The sequence below is a fragment of the Coffea eugenioides genome, chromosome 2 (assembly GCF_003713205.1).
Source record: "Coffea eugenioides isolate CCC68of chromosome 2, Ceug_1.0, whole genome shotgun sequence".
In the NCBI taxonomy this organism is placed as follows: Eukaryota; Viridiplantae; Streptophyta; class Magnoliopsida; order Gentianales; family Rubiaceae; genus Coffea; species Coffea eugenioides.
Window position 1 is genome coordinate 51,792,120 of NC_040036.1, and position 19,222 is coordinate 51,811,341.

Here is a 19,222-nt window from a genome sequence, read left to right on the forward strand (position 1 = left end):
ACGACCCACGAGTTACCCTTTCAATATTATGAATTTTCTTTTTTTAAAAAAAAATTTCTTTTACGTACCATAGAACATCTGTAAATCCAATATAAATGCAATTCAGCGTCGTACAAGAAAATATCAGTTGATCAGTTTTCTCTGTAAACACAAGTATAAAGAACGAGTACATTTCAACTTTCAATATAGTAGAAGTTCGAACTCGACCTTAGCTGGCTTCAAACTAAGACCTGTTAACGAGAAGTGTAGCAGAGTTGACACAATAACTTAAAAATGGAAAAAAGCTCCTCAAACATGGAAGGGGAGCTAGAGGATTACTATTGTGCTGCAATCACTTCCGCAGAACACAGATCTAAATGCACCGAAAATGCAAGCATTTGGGAACATACCAACTTTCAGGGAATCCAGTAACAAGAAGATCACAGCAGTTTTGCCAATCACATACCTAAATGCACTGAAAATAAATCTAATATTATTACATATCAGCATTACATAAAGTACAGAGTATATTACATCTAAAGCAGATCTGAACAAGGAACTAAAATTAAAGGGAAACAAAGAAACAGAGACAGAATACAGCCGTTTTAGGACTTATCAGCCCTAGTGCATTCACATATACATCATTGTCTCATAGCAGGAAATTCATGCTATCTGGCAATAGAAAAGATTGAGCCTACTACATAAACAAATTCTTTCATCCTTCCTCATCATAATCTTCCTCTTCCTCATCCAATCTTGAGCTAAGGTGAGCAATTTGAGAAGGATCAATAGCCATCCTATCCATCTCGGAAAGTGCCCACCCAGGATACTCTTCACCTTTTGTATCAGCAGGTCCAGCTGATGAGGTAGACGGTTCTGTCAGAGTTGCAGCTGTTTTGTCTCCACCTTCACCTACACCTGAGTTCAGATCGATATTTTGCAAAACATTATCATTGTCACTGCTTTTGATGTTTTCTTTTGATGATTCTAACTCTGCCAAAGTATCCGCTGTGCTTCCAGGACTTGAGATTTGCTTACTGCTTTGCTGGATGGACATAGAGGATTCTGATTCATTTTCATGCCGAATAGCTTCTCTATCAGTTATCCGGCTACTACGACCACGCCCTCTTCCTCTTCCGCGACCTCTTCCCCTGCCACTGCTACTTGAATGGCAAACCTCCTGTGGCCATGACAGAAATCTCTTTCATTACAGCTATAAACTAAATCAAAGGCCAAAGTAATCTTTGTCTGTGTACGGGCAAATGACTGGAATGCATGAGCCACAGAGGCTCTAGATTCCAGAGAATCAAGATATTTAGCAGATAATAAGCAGAAAGATGCAATGAAAACAAATTCAGATAATACTCAAGTAGTTAATAAAGATCCTGACAGTGTCAGTAAACAACACATGGAATTTTATGTCAGATTGGTTTCAAGGGCGAAACAGCTAGTGTTATTCTGCTAAGCCACAAAAGCAACAAGCTGTAAGTGCTTATAAGTGGGCAATGCTAGAACACGTTCTTGTCTTCAGTTTGGTGACCATAGTTTTTATATTCTAGGTGTTTGATGAATACGAAAGCGGAGAAGATTAAAAAGATTATGATGAATACAAAAGCAGAGAAGATTAAAAAGATTATGATGAATATTACTTGAAAAGTGAAGAGTGATAGTCTTACAAGATAAGATGTGGAATTAGAGTAGATTGATTTCAACACAAGGAAATATTAATTTTCAGTTCTCAATGCAAACCAAACCACAAAAGCGACAAACTCTAATTTCAAGAGTATTCGACAAAGCTAGAATAAGTTTTTATGGCCAGTTAGTGATCTATGAGAATCCCTCTGCCAAGCAACTAGGTGAAAACCTCTCCATGAAGTAAACCTGTGATGAAGAGTGTACATTTGATTCTTTAAAACTTCTTGTAATTAACATGGACGGTATTTTAATTGGTAAAGTCAGATGATAGTGTTTTACCATTCTGTTCTTCCTGAATTCTTCATCACTGTCATTATATTCTTCAGGAAGAATTTTCCTGTTATGGACACCACCAGACAATGCCACCTTGTCAACAGAAGAAATGGACAAAACTAAGTGTAGGGTAAAGAAAAAAGAGTGTAGAATTATTCTCAACCTTCTTTTTGACATGTCAGCAGAAGCAGCATCAGAGTGGCCATAGTCAGGAACCTTGCTGACAACTTCCCTCAGAAAATCAAATACATTATAGCTTTGGACACAATGCTTTCTGCACATTAATACAGAACTTAATTAGCTGTGCTCAGAAATTCCAACATAGAGTTAGAGCAGTCATGTTGCCTCTTTTTTTTTTTGGTCTGTCTCTTCTACTTTCTTTTTGGTTTGTTGTACTTGAATAACAAGAAGAGGGACTTTAATAACACACAGAAAAACACTGGAGAAGTTAGAACCTAATAATTCAACCCCATTTCAGCTAACTAGTGTCATGAAGTGACTGGAGATCCAGTCAAAACCTTTTGTCCCCACCACTTTTCTGTTTCTTCCCCAGGTAAACAACACAACAGAAAAGGAAGAGACAACAATATACCGGACAAAGAAGGGAAGCAATGCTAACAATGATAAAATGCACATATACTCGTGATTCATTTGAAGAGTTACAAACTTGAAACAACCGATTAAAGCCCCATTTCACTGACTACTGACTGGAGATTTGCTCCCTCCCTAGCATACCCAACTCCTCACCTGCCCCAACCCAGGTTTCTTATTTCTTCCCAGGTAACAGACTGACAGAACGACAAAAGACAGACAATCTGCACATAGGAGGAGCAATAAGGATGCCAAAATCAAAATGGTAACAGAAAAAGTTCTTAACAAAAGATGGAAACCAACAGCTTCAGCTAGTGATGACAGATAAAGATTTAGGAATGTAAGCGGTTTTCTCAGCCAACATTTCACCAGTAGTAAACAGACTTCTCCCTGATGTATTTAAACTCCTTTTAGGATTTGGCTCCACATTACTGGTGTTCCCTCAGCATTTGTGCAAACATAGATATGAAAGCATGACTTTGAGATCAAATACTGTTTCAGAGTAAGCAAACTCAAGGATTAAGCAGCTTCAGGAGTGAGGAACTTGGTGGCTGTAACTGTTTTAAACTTAAGGATAAAACAAGTCAGTCCAGTTTAATTGCCTAAGGAATCTGGTATAGGAAGTAACAAGATTAGTTGTCTTGTGAATTCCATGAAGCCTATATTAAATAAACTAGGAGAAAAAAAAAAACAAAGGTTCTTCTGATGTACAAATATATCAGCAATGTTCGAGGATTGGTAAACCCAATCTTCAAAGATGGTACTGGATTTTTTGCAGACATATCCTCACAAGACAAATACCTACCTGTACCAATACATAGGCTGGACATGATCAAAATTTAACTCATATTGAACGAAAAATCAATTGGACCAAAACATGAGTACTTGTTCGCATATCACAACAACTAGCAAAACTCTTTTCGCCCACACCCCTGCACGGCCATTTTCTAGGTGTTAAGAAACATGGTTTCAGAACTGTATTTTCTTAGTCGTCCTTTAAAGTAGCCACAAACTATTGAAGAAAATGTTGATGCAAATTTGGCAGCCAGATAGCAGCAGACAGAGGATACAGATGGGTATACACAGTATTCATAATAGAAGAAAGAAAGATCAAGACATAATATCAACTTCCAACTTCAGCAAAAAAAAAAAAATGCTATCTTGTAAGCAACACTATGATTCATAGTTTGGGAAATTAAACAAAACAACACCTACATCCCCATGACAGCAACATACATTAATCTAGAAATAGATGATACTTGCTAATACTGCATGAATGTTTACAATGTATAACATAAAATTTTTTCATTCCTAACCATGTTTTGGGCAGTGTTTTGTTCTCCTATCAGCAAATAAACTCAAATTTTGTAGGAGTTTAAGTTAAGATATTGGCCAATCATTTATTTGGTGGTATTTTGTTCTCTGCCTTGGCAGATAAGTTGTGAGTTTGTTGATTTCAGTCTTTTTCCCCTAAAGCAAGGGAAACATCAAGTATTCACATTATTCTCAATTGAGTTTCTTACAAAATCTTTAACATGTACAAAGAAAAATATTTTATTACTTCAACTTTACATTCATGGATTTATTTTTTTGGTACACATGGATCCAGATTACCAGTAAATTCTTCCTTATTTTGTGTTACTTTTTGCCCAACCAAACCAGGCCTATATGTCAAGAAACTAGATTACTAATATAAATATATTCTGACATTTTACAACCAACCAAACTGGTCACCTGCCAAAGTTAACTCTATAGGTCAGCAGCTTTGACACACATTTACAGCTACATCACCAGCAGAATGCCCTTATATACCGGAATCCTAATAAAACCTAGTGACTATGATAATGCAAAAAAAAAGAAAGTTTAGCTGAATTATCTCAATAGACGACATGAGTACTCAGCAACCTAGAACAATCTAATAACCTGCACAGATACTCAGCAATGTAAAGCTATCTAAATTCGTCCATTCATCTGTCAATCTCTTATTACAAATCCTGTGCATTCTAGTTAAGAAAATCAACCATCATCAGCAGCAACCTTCAGCAGCTTTATTGCTTCTGAAATACAGTCAAGACTGTTGATTGGAGCCCAGTTAGAGACACTGGACAGACCTCAACAGGTAGTAGCACCTACAATCTACAAGATAGAGAAAGCACTAAAGCAAGGTTAAGGGTCTTAAATTGGTTTGACGATTATTGTTATACAATAATACCGATATGCTCTGAGGGCTCTGAAACTGATATTTTCAGGCTTAATGCGATGCCCTGTTGCCAGCATAAATGCCGCAATCTAGAGGATAAAAAGGAAGAGGTCGAAAAATGTAGTCATACATCAAGTGGGTGAAATTGAATTGCATTATAACTCCAGCAGAAACTTATTGTGCGATATATCAGTAAAAGAAAATCAAAATTAAAACCACAATGATTGCAAGTCCAAAGCTGAATCAATTGACTTCCAAACCAAAGTTTATTTCAACTATATTAGGATTCCAAAGAAAGGCCAAAAATAAATCTAATCACCTCTTTTAGAACCCTTTAGGCATCATAATCTAAGGCCATATTGCATCTCATTAGTTCCACAAAATAAATGACTTTGGAAAGAAAATCAAACTAGTTTACACGCCAACCATTGAGAAAATCCCACTTTATTAGGGACTAGCAGTCAAGATGAGATAAGAAATAAATCAAAATGTCAAATTCTAGAATTTATATAAAAAACTACCTAACCTTCAAAATAACTGAAGTACACTTGGCAGCTAAACCCCTAAAGGACAGTTTAGATACCAAAAAATTGAATTAGTCCACGCATAACAACTTACTACTTGAAACTTTGTACGATCTTAACTGCATCAATGATAAACCTGAGTCAACTATTGCCATTATTCTCAATAGCTATAATAAAAAGGACCCTATACAACTGATAGATCTATGTGTCCAATTAACTCATGGTCCTGATGGGCTTCAAGCAGCGTTACTCGCTTACCATTTAATGTAGGTCCGAAGGCTAAAGCTAAGTCCCTTTCAGACAGAAGGCTAAGGCTGAGTACCATTTAGTGGCTCTAGTACCATATAGGCACTAAGCAAAAACCAGCCTTCTTGGCAACAAGGCCTTGTACTCCCTCTAATTAAACTACAAGGATGATTGGAGAGGAAATGGATCCGAAGAGAGAAAAGGGAAGCGTTACCCACACACGAGAACACTAAAGACCTTTTTTTTTAACTTTTTTCACACACAAGAACACTCAAGAAGATTATTTCTAAGATAACTCGCATAGGATTACAATTCAGAAGAACTCCTCTTATAAAGGCTGGGAGTCTTCTAGACAACTACATTATTGGCTCATGAAGTAACCCATGACATCACACTCCATTATTACAAACTAGTGGCTTAATACATAAGCCATGACATACGGATTGAGAAGACCATGTTGCCCATCGGAGAAGTTGTGGATCAGGGATTGACTTTTGCTTGAACTAGCACATTTTAGGAAAACAACGCACATCCATTTCTACTAGGAAATAGTGACAAATGAGATGAAAAGTGAATCTCTTGATCTCATTTTTGACTACCAAAATTTCTATAAAAGGTAGAATGACAATGCTGCTCTGAGTCTTTGAATTTTCCACTTGCACATCCACAGAATTTTCTGTGTCTGTCAATTTCTTTGAGCAGAATTGAACTACAATACGTATCACTTGCAATTGTCTGCAAGATTCTTTTTCCTCTGTCTAGAACATGAAGTGTAAGAAGACTTTGCAATTAGGCTGTCTGTGATGATCCCCAGGGAGGAGAGTTTTTCTTTAGCATCTTGGTCACTGAGTTACCTTGGGGAATAGAATCTCAAGCATAATTCACAAAGAAATTAGTCCTACTGCAAGTCAAGATGCTAAAACTAGTTCTCAGTTGATAATTTCACCTGATTATACCTTCTGATCATAGATAATCACATTTTTTCACATTCTCGTTTGCTCTTGAATCTAGATTTTAGATTTTTGATAGCCAAAAAATAAATAAATAAACAAAACCCATCCACCATAAAGTAGCTTTAGCTGATTCTGATTATGCACTATAACAAATTTTTATAATCAGCTTTTGCAAAATCTAAAACAAATGAGAACAAAGTCTATGCCATGACCTATGCAATAAGCCACTAGTTTGTAATTATTTAGGGTGAAAGTCACGACTTACTTCACAAGTCAATAATGCAATTGTCTAGAAGTCTCCCAACCTCTATAAATAGGAGAGTTCTTCTCAGTTGCATTCAGATTGTAACTACCTTTGGAATAAACTTCTCGAGTGTTCTTGTACATGGCTTGGCAAATTTCTCCAAAAACAAAATCATAAAATCATATCCATTTCTTAATCCAGCGCTACCACACTTCCCATGTGCGGTGGCAGGCTAAACTTTCTCTTTTAAAAAAAAAATAAAAAATTAATGTGCAGCTACACATTGTTGTTGTTGTTATTATTATTATTGCATTCCAGTCCCTAATGCAAAATTGTAATTTTTTTTAAAGGTAGGTGTGTTGCCGCACATGATATATCAAATTTTTTTCGTAAAGTATCAACAATGATTTTTTTTTTTTTGGCTTGAAAAAGAAGAATAAAGCCGTTGATCAACAGCATTTGGAGCCATTGGATTTAGCCTGTCCCTATATATAAACCCCCATTTGCTTCTCGTACATTGCCACACAACCTCATTTTCATCTATTCTCAATCTCTCTCTCCATTCTCTTACTCCCTCTATCCCCAACTCAAGAAAACTTTCTATCATCTTTCTTTTTATTTGCTTATCTGTTTGAAACATTTTTCAAATTTGGTGGTCGAAAGTTTGGATCCCAACAAAACCTACAACTTCAGTGGAAGAAGCATTTTCCATTCAGGTAGTAAAGCTTTGCCAAAATCCAAACTTTTGACCATCAAATTCGAAAAATACTTTAGACACATTGACAAATAAAGAAAAAGACAACAGAAAGTTTTCTTGAGTTGGGGATAGAGGCAGTAAGAGAATGGCAAGAGAGAGATCAAGAATTGATGAAAATGGGGTTGTGCAGCGATAGAGGGACAGGTTAAATCCAACAGCTACAAATGCCGTTGATCAATGGCTACCTTTGAATTCTTTTTTTCGTCACCACTCCTCGTGCATATCGAAAATAAACTAGCGATTGATCAATCGCTATTATCTGTTGAACGGACTTTATTCTTCTTTTTCGTCTTTTTCAAGCAAAAAAGAAAAATTATTCATCACTTCGAAAGTGCGGTGACTCTAACACTCTTTAAAAAAATTTCATAGTGTGTCACCACACATACCTTACATCCCATGTGCAGCGTCATTGGTTTAAAAAAAAAAAAAAAATTAGCCAGTTGCTGCACATAGGAAGTGCGGCGATGCTAGATTAAGAAACAACTATGACAAAGCCCCAATTTTGTTTTTTTTCAGCATTATTTTGAGACATTTGACATAAGTAACTCTTCCTTTTTCTCTACAGATCATTTCCTCTCCAAACATCCTGGTAATGATCCTATGGTTTTATTAGAGGCAGTTTAGCTCAATTGCAAGATAAAACTCAGTGACAAAGTGCAGCACCTTAGGCTGGCTTTGGCCTAGCTTACCTTCAAGGAGTTTCTTCCTACTTTCTGAGTTTAAATTTGCCTCTAATACACCTATACAAACAGGAAAAAAAATGCAAAATTGAATATGTGCCAGCAAAAGTTAGAAAAGGTATCCTGATGGTGGGTATACTAGCCAAAAGGTATCCTAAAGGTGCTTAATAGAGGGCTCCACTAACAGAGCAAAGGACCTTTAATGATTCTGAAACATATAAGCTCTAACAGCCCTGTCATCGTGCTACCTTCCATGAAGCATATGACATTTTATGATTCTGGTATACGTAACCTCTAATTGCCCTGATTTTGAGCTACCTTTTGTGAGGATTAGTGATGCCCCGGATGTATAGGTTGACTTTCCAACTGTAACCTTGATAATTCAACTTTATAACTTGAACCAGCACTATTTTGCAGCAAGCGCAACCTTTCTAAGCATGAGTTTGGTCACCAATCTATGACAAAGAAAGGCAGTAGCTATCAGAATTATCTTACCAATGGAACTGATGTCAACCTACTGATTGTAGTCAGGGAAAAATAGGAATAAACGGCATCAATTGGTTAAATTTTACAAAAGACCTTGACAGAAAATTCAGGGCTCAAACTCTCAAGCATTAACTAGAAAAGAGAAAGTTCAAGCAAGCAGATTTGCCAACCTCCATTGAAACTCGATTCATGGTTCTTCAGAGTTCTGCAAGATTTTTGGCTGTCAATATTCTTAAGAATTCTCAGACTCAATCAAAATTTCTAACTTGAAATTTTGAAATTTCAGCTGGGCCATCAAGGATACTTAGAAGTCTCAGACTCAATGAAATTTTCATATTTCATCTGATTTGTTTATTCACTTGTTTCTTTGTATCATGAATCAGGCTAAGCATCCATAACTAGTTTGAACTAGCTTTGATACTGCAGTACTACAGCATAGGAATTAAATTATCAGTCTAAGTTGAAATGGGAAACACTCTTTCTGTTCTGGAAACAAATATTTTCCTAGAAGACACCATCCATTCAGCTCCAGAAAAGTTTCATGTAGTGCTAGAATTCTTCAGCTAGATTGGGAGAGCAAGATGCATCTAATAGCAGGTGTAAAGCAGCTCCATGAGATTTATTAAATTTTATTCACCTTAGCTCATCTGTCTAAATTTTCTGCAGTCCTGATTATGGAAACCCCAGAAGGCCTTCAATTCAAGTTAAAATCACTTACAAAAATAAAAGGAAATGCTTGCTGAGCATTACATTGTAACATCCAGCAAATAAATTCAATTTTTTAATAGCATATCCAAGGCCTTAGGAAGGTGACAAAAAGGAGACTAAAGAACTCCCAAAGCACCAAAAGCAGTCAGAGTAGCATCTTTTGGAAATTTAAGCATGCAGGCCACATAAGAGATAAAAAATCTGGATGCTCATTTAGGACAATGAAAGCTTCAAAAGAAACCATATGAACAAGTAGTTGGGGTTCCAAAAGTTGTTGTACACAGATAAACCAGATGATCTCATACAGACATAAAATGATCCTCAAGCCAAAAGATCACTAGGGATAAAGAAATTTAAGAAGTGGACACCAACGTCAGCAACTTGTATCTGGAACTTATATTATGATATTCATTGTCCAGATCTAACCATGAGGTGTAAAGGATGAGAAATGCACTCACAAATGCAATGAACTAACAGTCTTTGCTCCTCTTTGGAGCGTAATGTCGTAGGTACGATCACAAAGGTCTTGAAGAAATAATTCCAAAGCCTTGGCTGCATTATAATCAAAAGAGCAGAAGTAATGAATTCCCAAAGATGAACGGAAAAGGACTCATAGTTAAAATCGTTAACCAGTAACAGCAATCATACAAACTAAAACAGGTACAGCCATGGCTATTTTCCCAACATCTTCATCAGCTTGCATAATTTTTTTTATCCGGGCCTGCAAAGTAGAATTTCATGAGATAAAGCAAATGTACTTGAGAAAATCTCAAATAAGATTTTGCCAAAAAAAGCAAAAAGTTCTTCTCATTTAAAAGATTAAAGAGTCAAATTTTATCACCAGAGTTGACGTATTAACTTTGCCATTTCATAGTAGACAAAGAACTGGTAGCAGAGGCTAAGCCTAAGCCAATTCCAACTCCAGTAATAAAACAAAAGCAAAGGCATACTAGCCACTCATGATTTGAATGGGCAGTCATACATTGATCTCAATATGAACAGCAGCAAGCACAGTCCATAAGCTGATAATTAGATAAAGCCAAGCAAAATCCCAAAAGGGTCCTTGGCAAATGGCAATATCTAGCAGACTATTGAAATGTGCATAGTGATTCTTCACAAATCATATATAGTTCACAACAAGACATGTAATTGCCAGCCTGCCAAATCACAATAGAAGCATATTGTCCATTTTCACATTGAGAAATGCTTGCATGGATATTTTTACACTTTACACAACGGTTTCAAAATACACATGCACCGATTTTGCAATTATAGCAGATGTCAAGACCCATGTCCAAAGCATGGTCTTCCCTTAATTCAAAACATGAAACTTTTTAACTCCCACCATTATCCAGAATGCAAAAAAAGGTGTCCTTACCCATGCCAACCCTGTAACCTTTATAGCTCTCAATGTTTATAGTAAAAAATCTTGACAGACTTGGTGAAAGAAAAAGGTAATTTCCCATGAAAGAAAGATAAATCTTTCTTTGGTCCTTCAAAAGACCCTATATAAAAGGCCTCAAATAAAATATTCCAGCACCAAGCTATGGGCAAAAAACCAAGTAAGGTCATTAAGAGATTTTTTTTCTGCACTACCATTTAGCATGAAAAGAATGGACTTATAATTTATGCATTCACGTATTTATTCCCATAATCAGTTATCTAGCCCATAATTCTCATTATCTTGGACATAATTTCAGATTTTTTTCGACTGTATGATAATTTAGAGTTTGCAAACCTAGGAGCAGTAATACTTCCATTTATTACAGTAAATGAAATGGTTTCAGTAATGATTTTCTTTCAGGAGCTTTTCTGTTGCCGTTCTTTGAAAAGTTTTTAAAAGAATTTACCGATGCCACATGTTGGATAAACATTCATGTGAGACAAAAATGTCGTCACAAAAACTCTTTGATAAATTACTTCCAACTAAACAAGCTAAGTTTAAATAAAGAACTGAACTTTGATGCCGGCTAATGAGAAACCTGGTAAACTTTAAAATTCAGAAACCAGCACATAAACCATGGCAATTTCAGATAATCCAGAATCAGCAGGTGCTCAAATTTCACCCAAAAAAGAAAAGAAAAAAGGATCGCCAACAACTATAATTTTCAGTAACCAAATAAATTTGCAAATTTCTATCCATACTTCAGAAATTCCACTTGGAAAAATCGAGTGGTAATGATTTCAAAGTCACACCTATCCCATAAACCCATTTCAGAATACCCCTAAAAATGACTCAAATAGATAACAAAAGGAAAAAGAGAAATGAACTTCAGTCACATCACAATCTAAGACATAAACAACACATAAAATCGGACAAAAGAACCCAATTAAAAGAACAGAAAAAAGACAAAAGACAAAAAAAATAGCAAACTTACAGCAGGGAAGCGGGTATCAAGTTTCTTCCTCATGGCTTTTATCAGATTTGGGCCATTCTTGTATTAAAGATACAGTGATAAAATAGCAAGCAAACTAAAGAGAGAGAATCTATCTAATCCAAATCCAAAATCTAATCACAAAAATCAAACCATTTTACTAATTCAAGAAAAAGGAGGGAGAGAGAGAGAAGAAGAAGAAGAAGAAGAAGAATATTCAGAATGACACAATCTTTGCTGCTGTAATCATTGACAGGGAAGAGGGTGAGAGAAGTCAACAGTACTAAGTATTTCAGATCCCGTTGAGAAGGAAGATGCGATATTTTGTTTATTTTATTTAATATTATTTTGTGGAGATTTCTCTATATGGTCCCTCACATTAGCAACTTGTACTGGTTTTAGTCCTACATTTTTCCAAATGTTGCACTATTGTCCAAACATATTCAAAATGGCACAATTTGGTCCCATGCCGGTCCATCATCTACCTATACAGTAAAAGCACGAATGAGTTTGTTAAGATGGATGGTTGTTGTGCTGATGTGGCTGTGTTTTATTGGCTGGCGGGTGGTCGTCATTCACGTGGGAGTCACGTGCTTTCGGCAGGAGAAGAGGTGGAATTCTTGTTGTTGTCCGAGGAGTTTTGATTAAATTTGTTTCCAAATACCGGTCCATTTCTTTGGCTCTCCATGTGCGTGTGTCTTCTAAATACTTTTCTGATGGGATCATGACCACTTCAATTTACGGGGCTCAAGGTAACGACTGCAATCAATCTATTCCCACCTTTTCTTCTCTCGTCTTTTGACAAATAGTTATACTGAGTGAACAAGTTTCCTCAATTTTATCCTTTTTTTTTTGTACTTTATTGTGTGACCTTCCATCCCTATCTCCGGAACCGATCAATTACAATTTAACACCCACTTCTTCTCATTTTCGCAATCTTTTCCGGGTAGCTTCCAGATTTGCTAGATTCTCTTGTAAGTTCTTCTTCGTCAATAAATATTATTGGTGGATTCTGCTTTCCCTAATTTTTCCTTTTGCAATTAATTCTCTCCCAATGCTTTCACTTTGACTGCCAAGATCAACCCAAAAAAAATTACGTCAAATCATTCTGGAGGGGAAACGAAAAGAAATTAAGCATTTGCATGGTAATCGAGTGACTTTTAAGGTTAGCTTCCTATTATTTTGTAGATATTTCTTGGCTGTGAATTTTTCTTTTTCATTTTTAAAATTTTATGACTATTAGGTATCATTTGGTGATTATTTTGTTTTTTGGTTTCTTTGGTTTCTTTTGTGTGCATTATGACTAGTAAAGAAATAGAGGAGTTCACAAAGAGAACTACACGCAGTTGGTTTCTTCAGGTTGTTTATTGCTTGGTGTGGTTATACGGTAGTCTTTAAAAGATTTTTTTTTAGGGTTTTCTTGTCTAACTTTATATTTATTGTGATATTGCAGGTTCAGATATGGAAAATCTTTTGCAATGTGTCTTGCCTACGGTTTTTCATATAAATACTCCAAGAAGATTATTCTCATTGCTTAAAGGGTTTGTTCTTTCCTCCCCTGCCTAAACTTCTCTAGCCTTTTTTCCTTTTTGTTCTCCGGTTTAGTTGTCTAATATTGTGGCTTGTTGTGGTTTTTTTTTCTTTGTAGGATAATAAGGTTGCTCCAGATCTTCTCTCTCTGCTTGATCCTCTTTAGCTCCAGAAGCAAGGAAATTTGGAGAATCTATCTCCAAACTATCTGGTTTGTTGTTGCCTCTTAATCTTTATTTCCTTTCTATATTTATTGCTTTTATTCCCCAAAAATTTTCACCTGGTTAATATCTAAATTTTGCCTATATTGTTCCTTATTTCTTTATCCATGCTTTCTCACAAGATAGATGCAGCCAAGAGAAGATCATCACCGAGAAACATTGCGGGCGATTTTGCTTCCTTCGGTTTCGTCTTTCTTCATCTCAGTTTTCTCTATTTTATTTTTGGGTAAAAAATAAAAAAGCCCCCTGTGGTAAACCTAATACACAGAAAAGCCCCCCGTGGTTTCAAAATATACAACACGACTCCTCATACTTTGAACTAAATTGTAAAGGTGACGGAATCCGTTAAACTTAACGGAAATGGTCAAAATGACCAAAATACCCTGATATAATTAAGCAAAAGACAGCTCAAAAAAATCATTTGTTTTATTTTCTAAATAGAGAGAATTGAGGGTTAAGGGGTAGAATTGGTATATTTGATAAAAAATAGGTATAAAAAAAATTTTTTAGGTTCCAATAAGTCATTTCTGTTAAGTTTAACGGATTCCGTCACTTTTATAATTTAGTTCAAAGCATGAGATGTCGTATTGTTATATTTTGAAACTATAGTGCGGGTTTTTCTGTGTATTGGGCGTTACAGCAGGGGTTTTTATTTTTACCCTTTATTTTTTCATTTTTTTAACTTTTGTACTCTTTTTTAAGTAGTTTCTATGTTACTTGTTTCTTTCTTTTGGGTCTCTAGAGCCCGTTATACAAACTTGTATGATATTTATTATAGATGGAAAAATTACTTGGTAGAGAAACTGAAGGAATAGGTTGTCCAGAAACTCTGGAAAATGGAGTTTTCATGGCTCATCTGATGGCTTTTTTTTTTTTTTTGGTTTGTTATGTGCAGGAGTACGTTCAATTATTGACTCACAAAAGACTATCCATATGGTAACCAACCCAAAGTCTCCATTTGCAGAGATCAAATTTCATGTCAATGACTGTTAAAAACTTTAGTTAATTTTTTTGTGTCTTTATTTTGAGAAAACTATTCTCTTATTTTTCCTTGTGAAGTTTTGTTCTCATTTTCCGAAGAGGTGTGATATGGATTCTTTAAAACAAAAGAAAAAAAATACTTTTGTGTTTTCTTAGTTTTTTTTTCAACAAACATTGTGTTTTCTTAGTTGCTGATAAAAGCATTGAAACTGATCAAGGAGCCATTAGTTGAGATAGTCGTTTTAAGTACATGTTCCCTATATATTTGTATATGCATGCATCTTGCCTGCCCTCCTTCTTTTACACGAGTACCTTTTATTTTAGTTTTACAAGAATACCATTTTTTGGTTAAATTTTTGTTTATTTTGTTCCTAGAATATTGGTTTGAGTTCATGGGGATAACATTTTGAGAATATAAAGTGAATATAGAGTAAATATGGCAGATTGAGTATTAGCCTGTTATTGCAGTGAAATTTCTTACCATCTACTGCCATTTAAGTGGTTTACTACATGTTTCTTGCTTATTTAGACTTTACCTTTCGTGAAAATGATTTCAATGTTTATGGCAATTAAAAGTTTGGTGTGCTAATATGTTGGTCTTTCCAGATTCTTTATATTCCTTGAAAAGGTAAAGAGAATTTTTTGCAGCTAAAATAACAAAAAGATGTTAGGATTACTTTGCATTTAGATCCTATTTTCTACAGGCATCTTCATTTTATTTTACTTTTGGTTATGTTATTAATTTTTTTATTCTTTTATGTTATTAATTTACTTTGTTCATGTTAAAGGTGCAAATGATTGAAGATGCAGTCACTCTGAAACCAGTTCATGGAATAACAAACTTTGTAAGTTAAAAATGCAGTCCTTTCTTGTTTTTTTTTATCTTGCTTTTGTGTTGAGCATGGTCATTATTAGTTGGTTTATTCTTAATTTCAGCCTTTCAGTCCTTCACTATTTGCATACCATTAATTCATTGTCTTGGAATCATAAATACTACTTTGTTTGCTACAGAAGGTTTTTTTAGGTCTCTTATTTTATTTAATTATCTTTTATTACAGCAAGAAACGTGAAGAATTATTCAAATTTTACTGAGGAAAAAAATGTTTAAGTGGGCAATTTTTTGTAGGCTTTACTCTTCATATATGTATTGATTTGCTCAATGGTTTTCTGCTCAAATTTTTTGTCAAGAGAGGGAAGAAAGAAAAAATGGTGGTTAATTCTTACTTTTAAGCATTAGGGGGGGGGGGGTATACGACTACGCGAAACTTAATACTTATTGAATTTGTTGTTGACCATTACGCTGTTATTGTAAGAAAACTTTTAAGAATTATTGCCATCCAAGAGCATTCAAGAGGTTTACTCTATATTTCTTGCTCATTTAGACTGTCTATATTGTTTGGGTAAGATAGCATATGGATACGTCTGACAACACATTGTCATGCCTTAGGTAGTGGACATTTGTGGTGTGCATCGAATCACCATTGCCAAGATTGCTTATTTTGTAAATTATAACGATTTGTTTACATATTTAAATTTGTGAAATTTACTTTACGGGATTTATTCCTCATCTCACCATTAAATGGTTAAATGGAATCTTTTGAGAGTACAAATAGAGCTTCATGAAAACAAGAAACTAGATTCGTGCATAATTTTGGTAAAAATGGAACAATTTGGTTTGAAGGCAAGATTAAGGAATCTTTGATTTTTCTTTGTATTAGCTTCTCACAGTTGCAACAAATTTCTAATGGCCTTGCTTTGATTATGTTTAGGTTCCCATTTTAAACAACAGGAGAAATGGGACAAAAAAAAAAGCCATGAAAAGAAGCAGGGAGGGGAAAAATGGATCTTCATCAGAACATGTATGCTTTTGTTTTCACTTTTTTGGTGAAATTTAGGTTGGTTCTGTAAGTATTTTTTTGTTTAATTTTTCCCCTGATTAGAAGGAGAAGATGAGAAGAAGCATAAGTAGAAGAAGAGAAAAGTATGGATCTTCAGCCTAATCAGGTCTATAAGTTTCTTTTTTATTTTAATTTAAGCAGTTTTTGTAAGGTTTTATTTTAGTTCAAAATACATTTTTATCTGAGGTTTTGAAATGAAAATGAGGTGAAGCAGATGAAGGGAAAGAACACATCTTTGGTTTGATTCAATGCTGTAAGTTTTTTCTGTTACTTTTTCTTTGTAACTTGAGCAGTTTTCTGAGTTTTTTTCTTGTTTGCCTTTTTTTTATTTCTGACTTTCTATTATTGATTCTGAAGCAAAAAAAAAAAGAAGAAATAATAAAATTACATAGTCCTAAGCGATTTTTTTTTTTTGGAAAATTTTTTGTGTGAGTTGCATTTATGGTTGTAGAATTAGTTATTAGAATGATTGAAAAATTGGATTTTGATCGACTCATTATAGATGGTAAGAGCTTGAAAGTAAAATTGGATTTCTACTATTGCTTTAGGTAGAATAATTTCAAATGTATTACACTTTGAATATGTCTGAAGATCTATGTTTTATTTGATTGAACTGTTTCACTAATGATGCATTATCCTGCTGGGTTTAATTATTCTTGCTGCCTTTGGTTAAGATTGTCTTTGTTGCTTTTTCGGTTCTTGAGATATTCCTTTTCTTTTGTTTAGAAACATTAAATTACCTCTCGTGCACTTGAAGTGTGAAGATGCTCATGAGTTATTTGCATTAATATCATCCAGAAATTTTGTCAGATCTCATTGCTTTTGGTTTCTCCTGAGGTACTGTCTTGTCCTTTTACTTATTTATTTGCTTATTTTGACTTTCAGACTATTATTATAGGTTGGTATAAATTGCTTTGTTTTTTTTTTTTTTCCAAAATTTGATGTTTCTGATCAGAATTAAGTGTTCCATAGAAATTCAAATTCCTATGATATTTTCTTTAGGATTTTTTTTTCACATGTTTGGTAATCTGGTTTATGACATTGCTTCTTGTCTATAACTTTTAACTTGGAGTTTCGTCTATAGAGAGTTTTTCTAAACCCATCGTTCACTGCTGGATAGGTGTTTGCTTTCGGCCTTTCACGGGAACGAAAGGAGAATCTGAATGAAGCTGGAGCTCTCTGATGCTATTAGTCATTGAAACTCTAGAATCATTTTGCTTGTGGCCAATTAGAAATACTTTTTTCTTTCCTTTGTCAATTTGTTCAATTGGCACTGGTATAGGTTTAGTCTCACTAAGTAGATTTTCTCTTTATACTGCATGTATATACACTTTATTATTCGTTTGAATATATTGTAAAAGAACTTATTGCTGTTAAATATCCTTTTCTAGGAACTGACAACTTGATTTGTGGTTTTTATCAACAAAAAACAAACTTATATCTATTAAATGCCTTTTTTAGGAACTAACAACTCGCTTTGTGTATTTCTTCAAACTATATTTTTTCCCCTTCTCCACCATTACATGTGTCTTTTTTTATTTATATTTTCATTCTATGCAAAAGCAAGGAGCATCTTAATGATCTTAGTAGTCTACTCATTGTATTGTCTTGCATTTCCTTAACAGATTATTCATATTCACTGCTTAATAAAACTACAAAAATAGAATGGCAAAGTTTTTGGTGTATCTTTTTGTAACTTTTCATACTTAATATTTGAATTTGAATCATTGGGCATTTCTGGGCAACCTTGAAAATTACACCGCGCATCACGCGGTGTTCTCCTCCTAGTTGTTAACAAATATAGAATGCATCCGTACCATAAGATAAACCAAAAGTCTAAGACGCCCCTAAGCCATTGTTCCCGTCTATTAAAGTTAATAAATTTTAGCACTATTTGTAGATTTTGTAATTCTAATATCTAGAATTTCAATTCCAAAACATAGTTATTTTAAAAAAAAAAGGCCAAGACCCATTGTTTTTTTATCTTTATTCAATCTATTGCACACATGAGAGCTTTTCTATGCTTTGCTTAGCACTAGAAGTTGCACTTGCCTTGCCTTCATTAATAGAGGGGTGAACCTATGAAAGAAAAGTTATATGAGAAACTTTCTATTAATGTAGGCTCCGTTTGATAAGTGAATTTTTTGGAAATTTGTCTAAAACTTTACTGTAGAAGTTGTAAATATTTTTTGAAGTATGTAAATTTTTGAATATTTTAAAATGTATAATTTAAAATTTTTGAGAAATTTTTTAAAATTACTGTAGTTAAAATTGTTTAAAAAACTTATAGCAGACAAACTTGATCAAAAACTTACTTGCCAAACAAGACAGTAGACTTTCCTCCCTCTTGATTTATGGAATGTGATTTGAAATTTTGAGATACAAAAGGAGTCTACATGCCTTGAGCAAAAAAAATCAATAGAATATAGCACAAGATCGATTTTTATTGCTATCATAAGATTGACTTGTGAATAAAGCTAATTCTAATGGGAAAAAAAAAGAGAAAGAAACAAAGAAAAAGCAGTACTCATCTGAAAAGTGAAAGTTCACTTAGTTGAAGGTAGGGACTTTGGAATTACTTTACTATTAAAAAGGGAAAGAGACAACCTATCTTACAAATAATAAGAAAATTGGCATAAGGTGGCTTGCTATTATGCTAGGAATAAAGAGATTGTGATTGAGAAAATCATTTGTTTGAGTAAAAATAATCCTTACTTTTTATCAAATTATAATATATTAATCAAATAAAACAAGATTGTTGGTAAACCTCATGTTTTATCAAATTATAATATATTAATCAGCTAAACAAGGCTACATGGAACTTTTTTTATCAAAGAATAATTAGAAAACAATTTTTGGAATAAATTAAGAAAATTAGTTA

General features: G+C 34.3%; 1 protein-coding gene and 1 long non-coding RNA gene across 2 annotated transcripts; one reads left to right on the top strand and one right to left on the bottom strand.

Annotated features, from left to right (window-relative positions):
• Positions 1–428: 428 nt before the first annotated feature.
• On the bottom strand, positions 429–12,000 carry LOC113761741 (dr1-associated corepressor-like). The gene is made up of 6 exons (XM_027304854.1): positions 11,715–12,000; positions 9,985–10,057; positions 9,795–9,888; positions 2,111–2,221; positions 1,954–2,011; positions 429–1,159 (listed from the first exon to the last, which is right to left on the bottom strand). Exons 1-6 carry the CDS (start codon positions 11,745–11,747, stop codon positions 695–697), a joined length of 834 nt encoding a protein of 277 aa, XP_027160655.1. The 5' UTR covers positions 11,748–12,000; the 3' UTR covers positions 429–694.
• A 791-nt stretch (positions 12,001–12,791) lies between these two features.
• Positions 12,792–13,261, top strand: LOC113760462. The gene is made up of 3 exons (XR_003467042.1): positions 12,792–12,876; positions 13,024–13,070; positions 13,171–13,261. It is a non-coding gene; the product is annotated as an uncharacterized LOC113760462 (long non-coding RNA).
• The last annotated feature ends 5,961 nt before the right edge of the window (positions 13,262–19,222 follow it).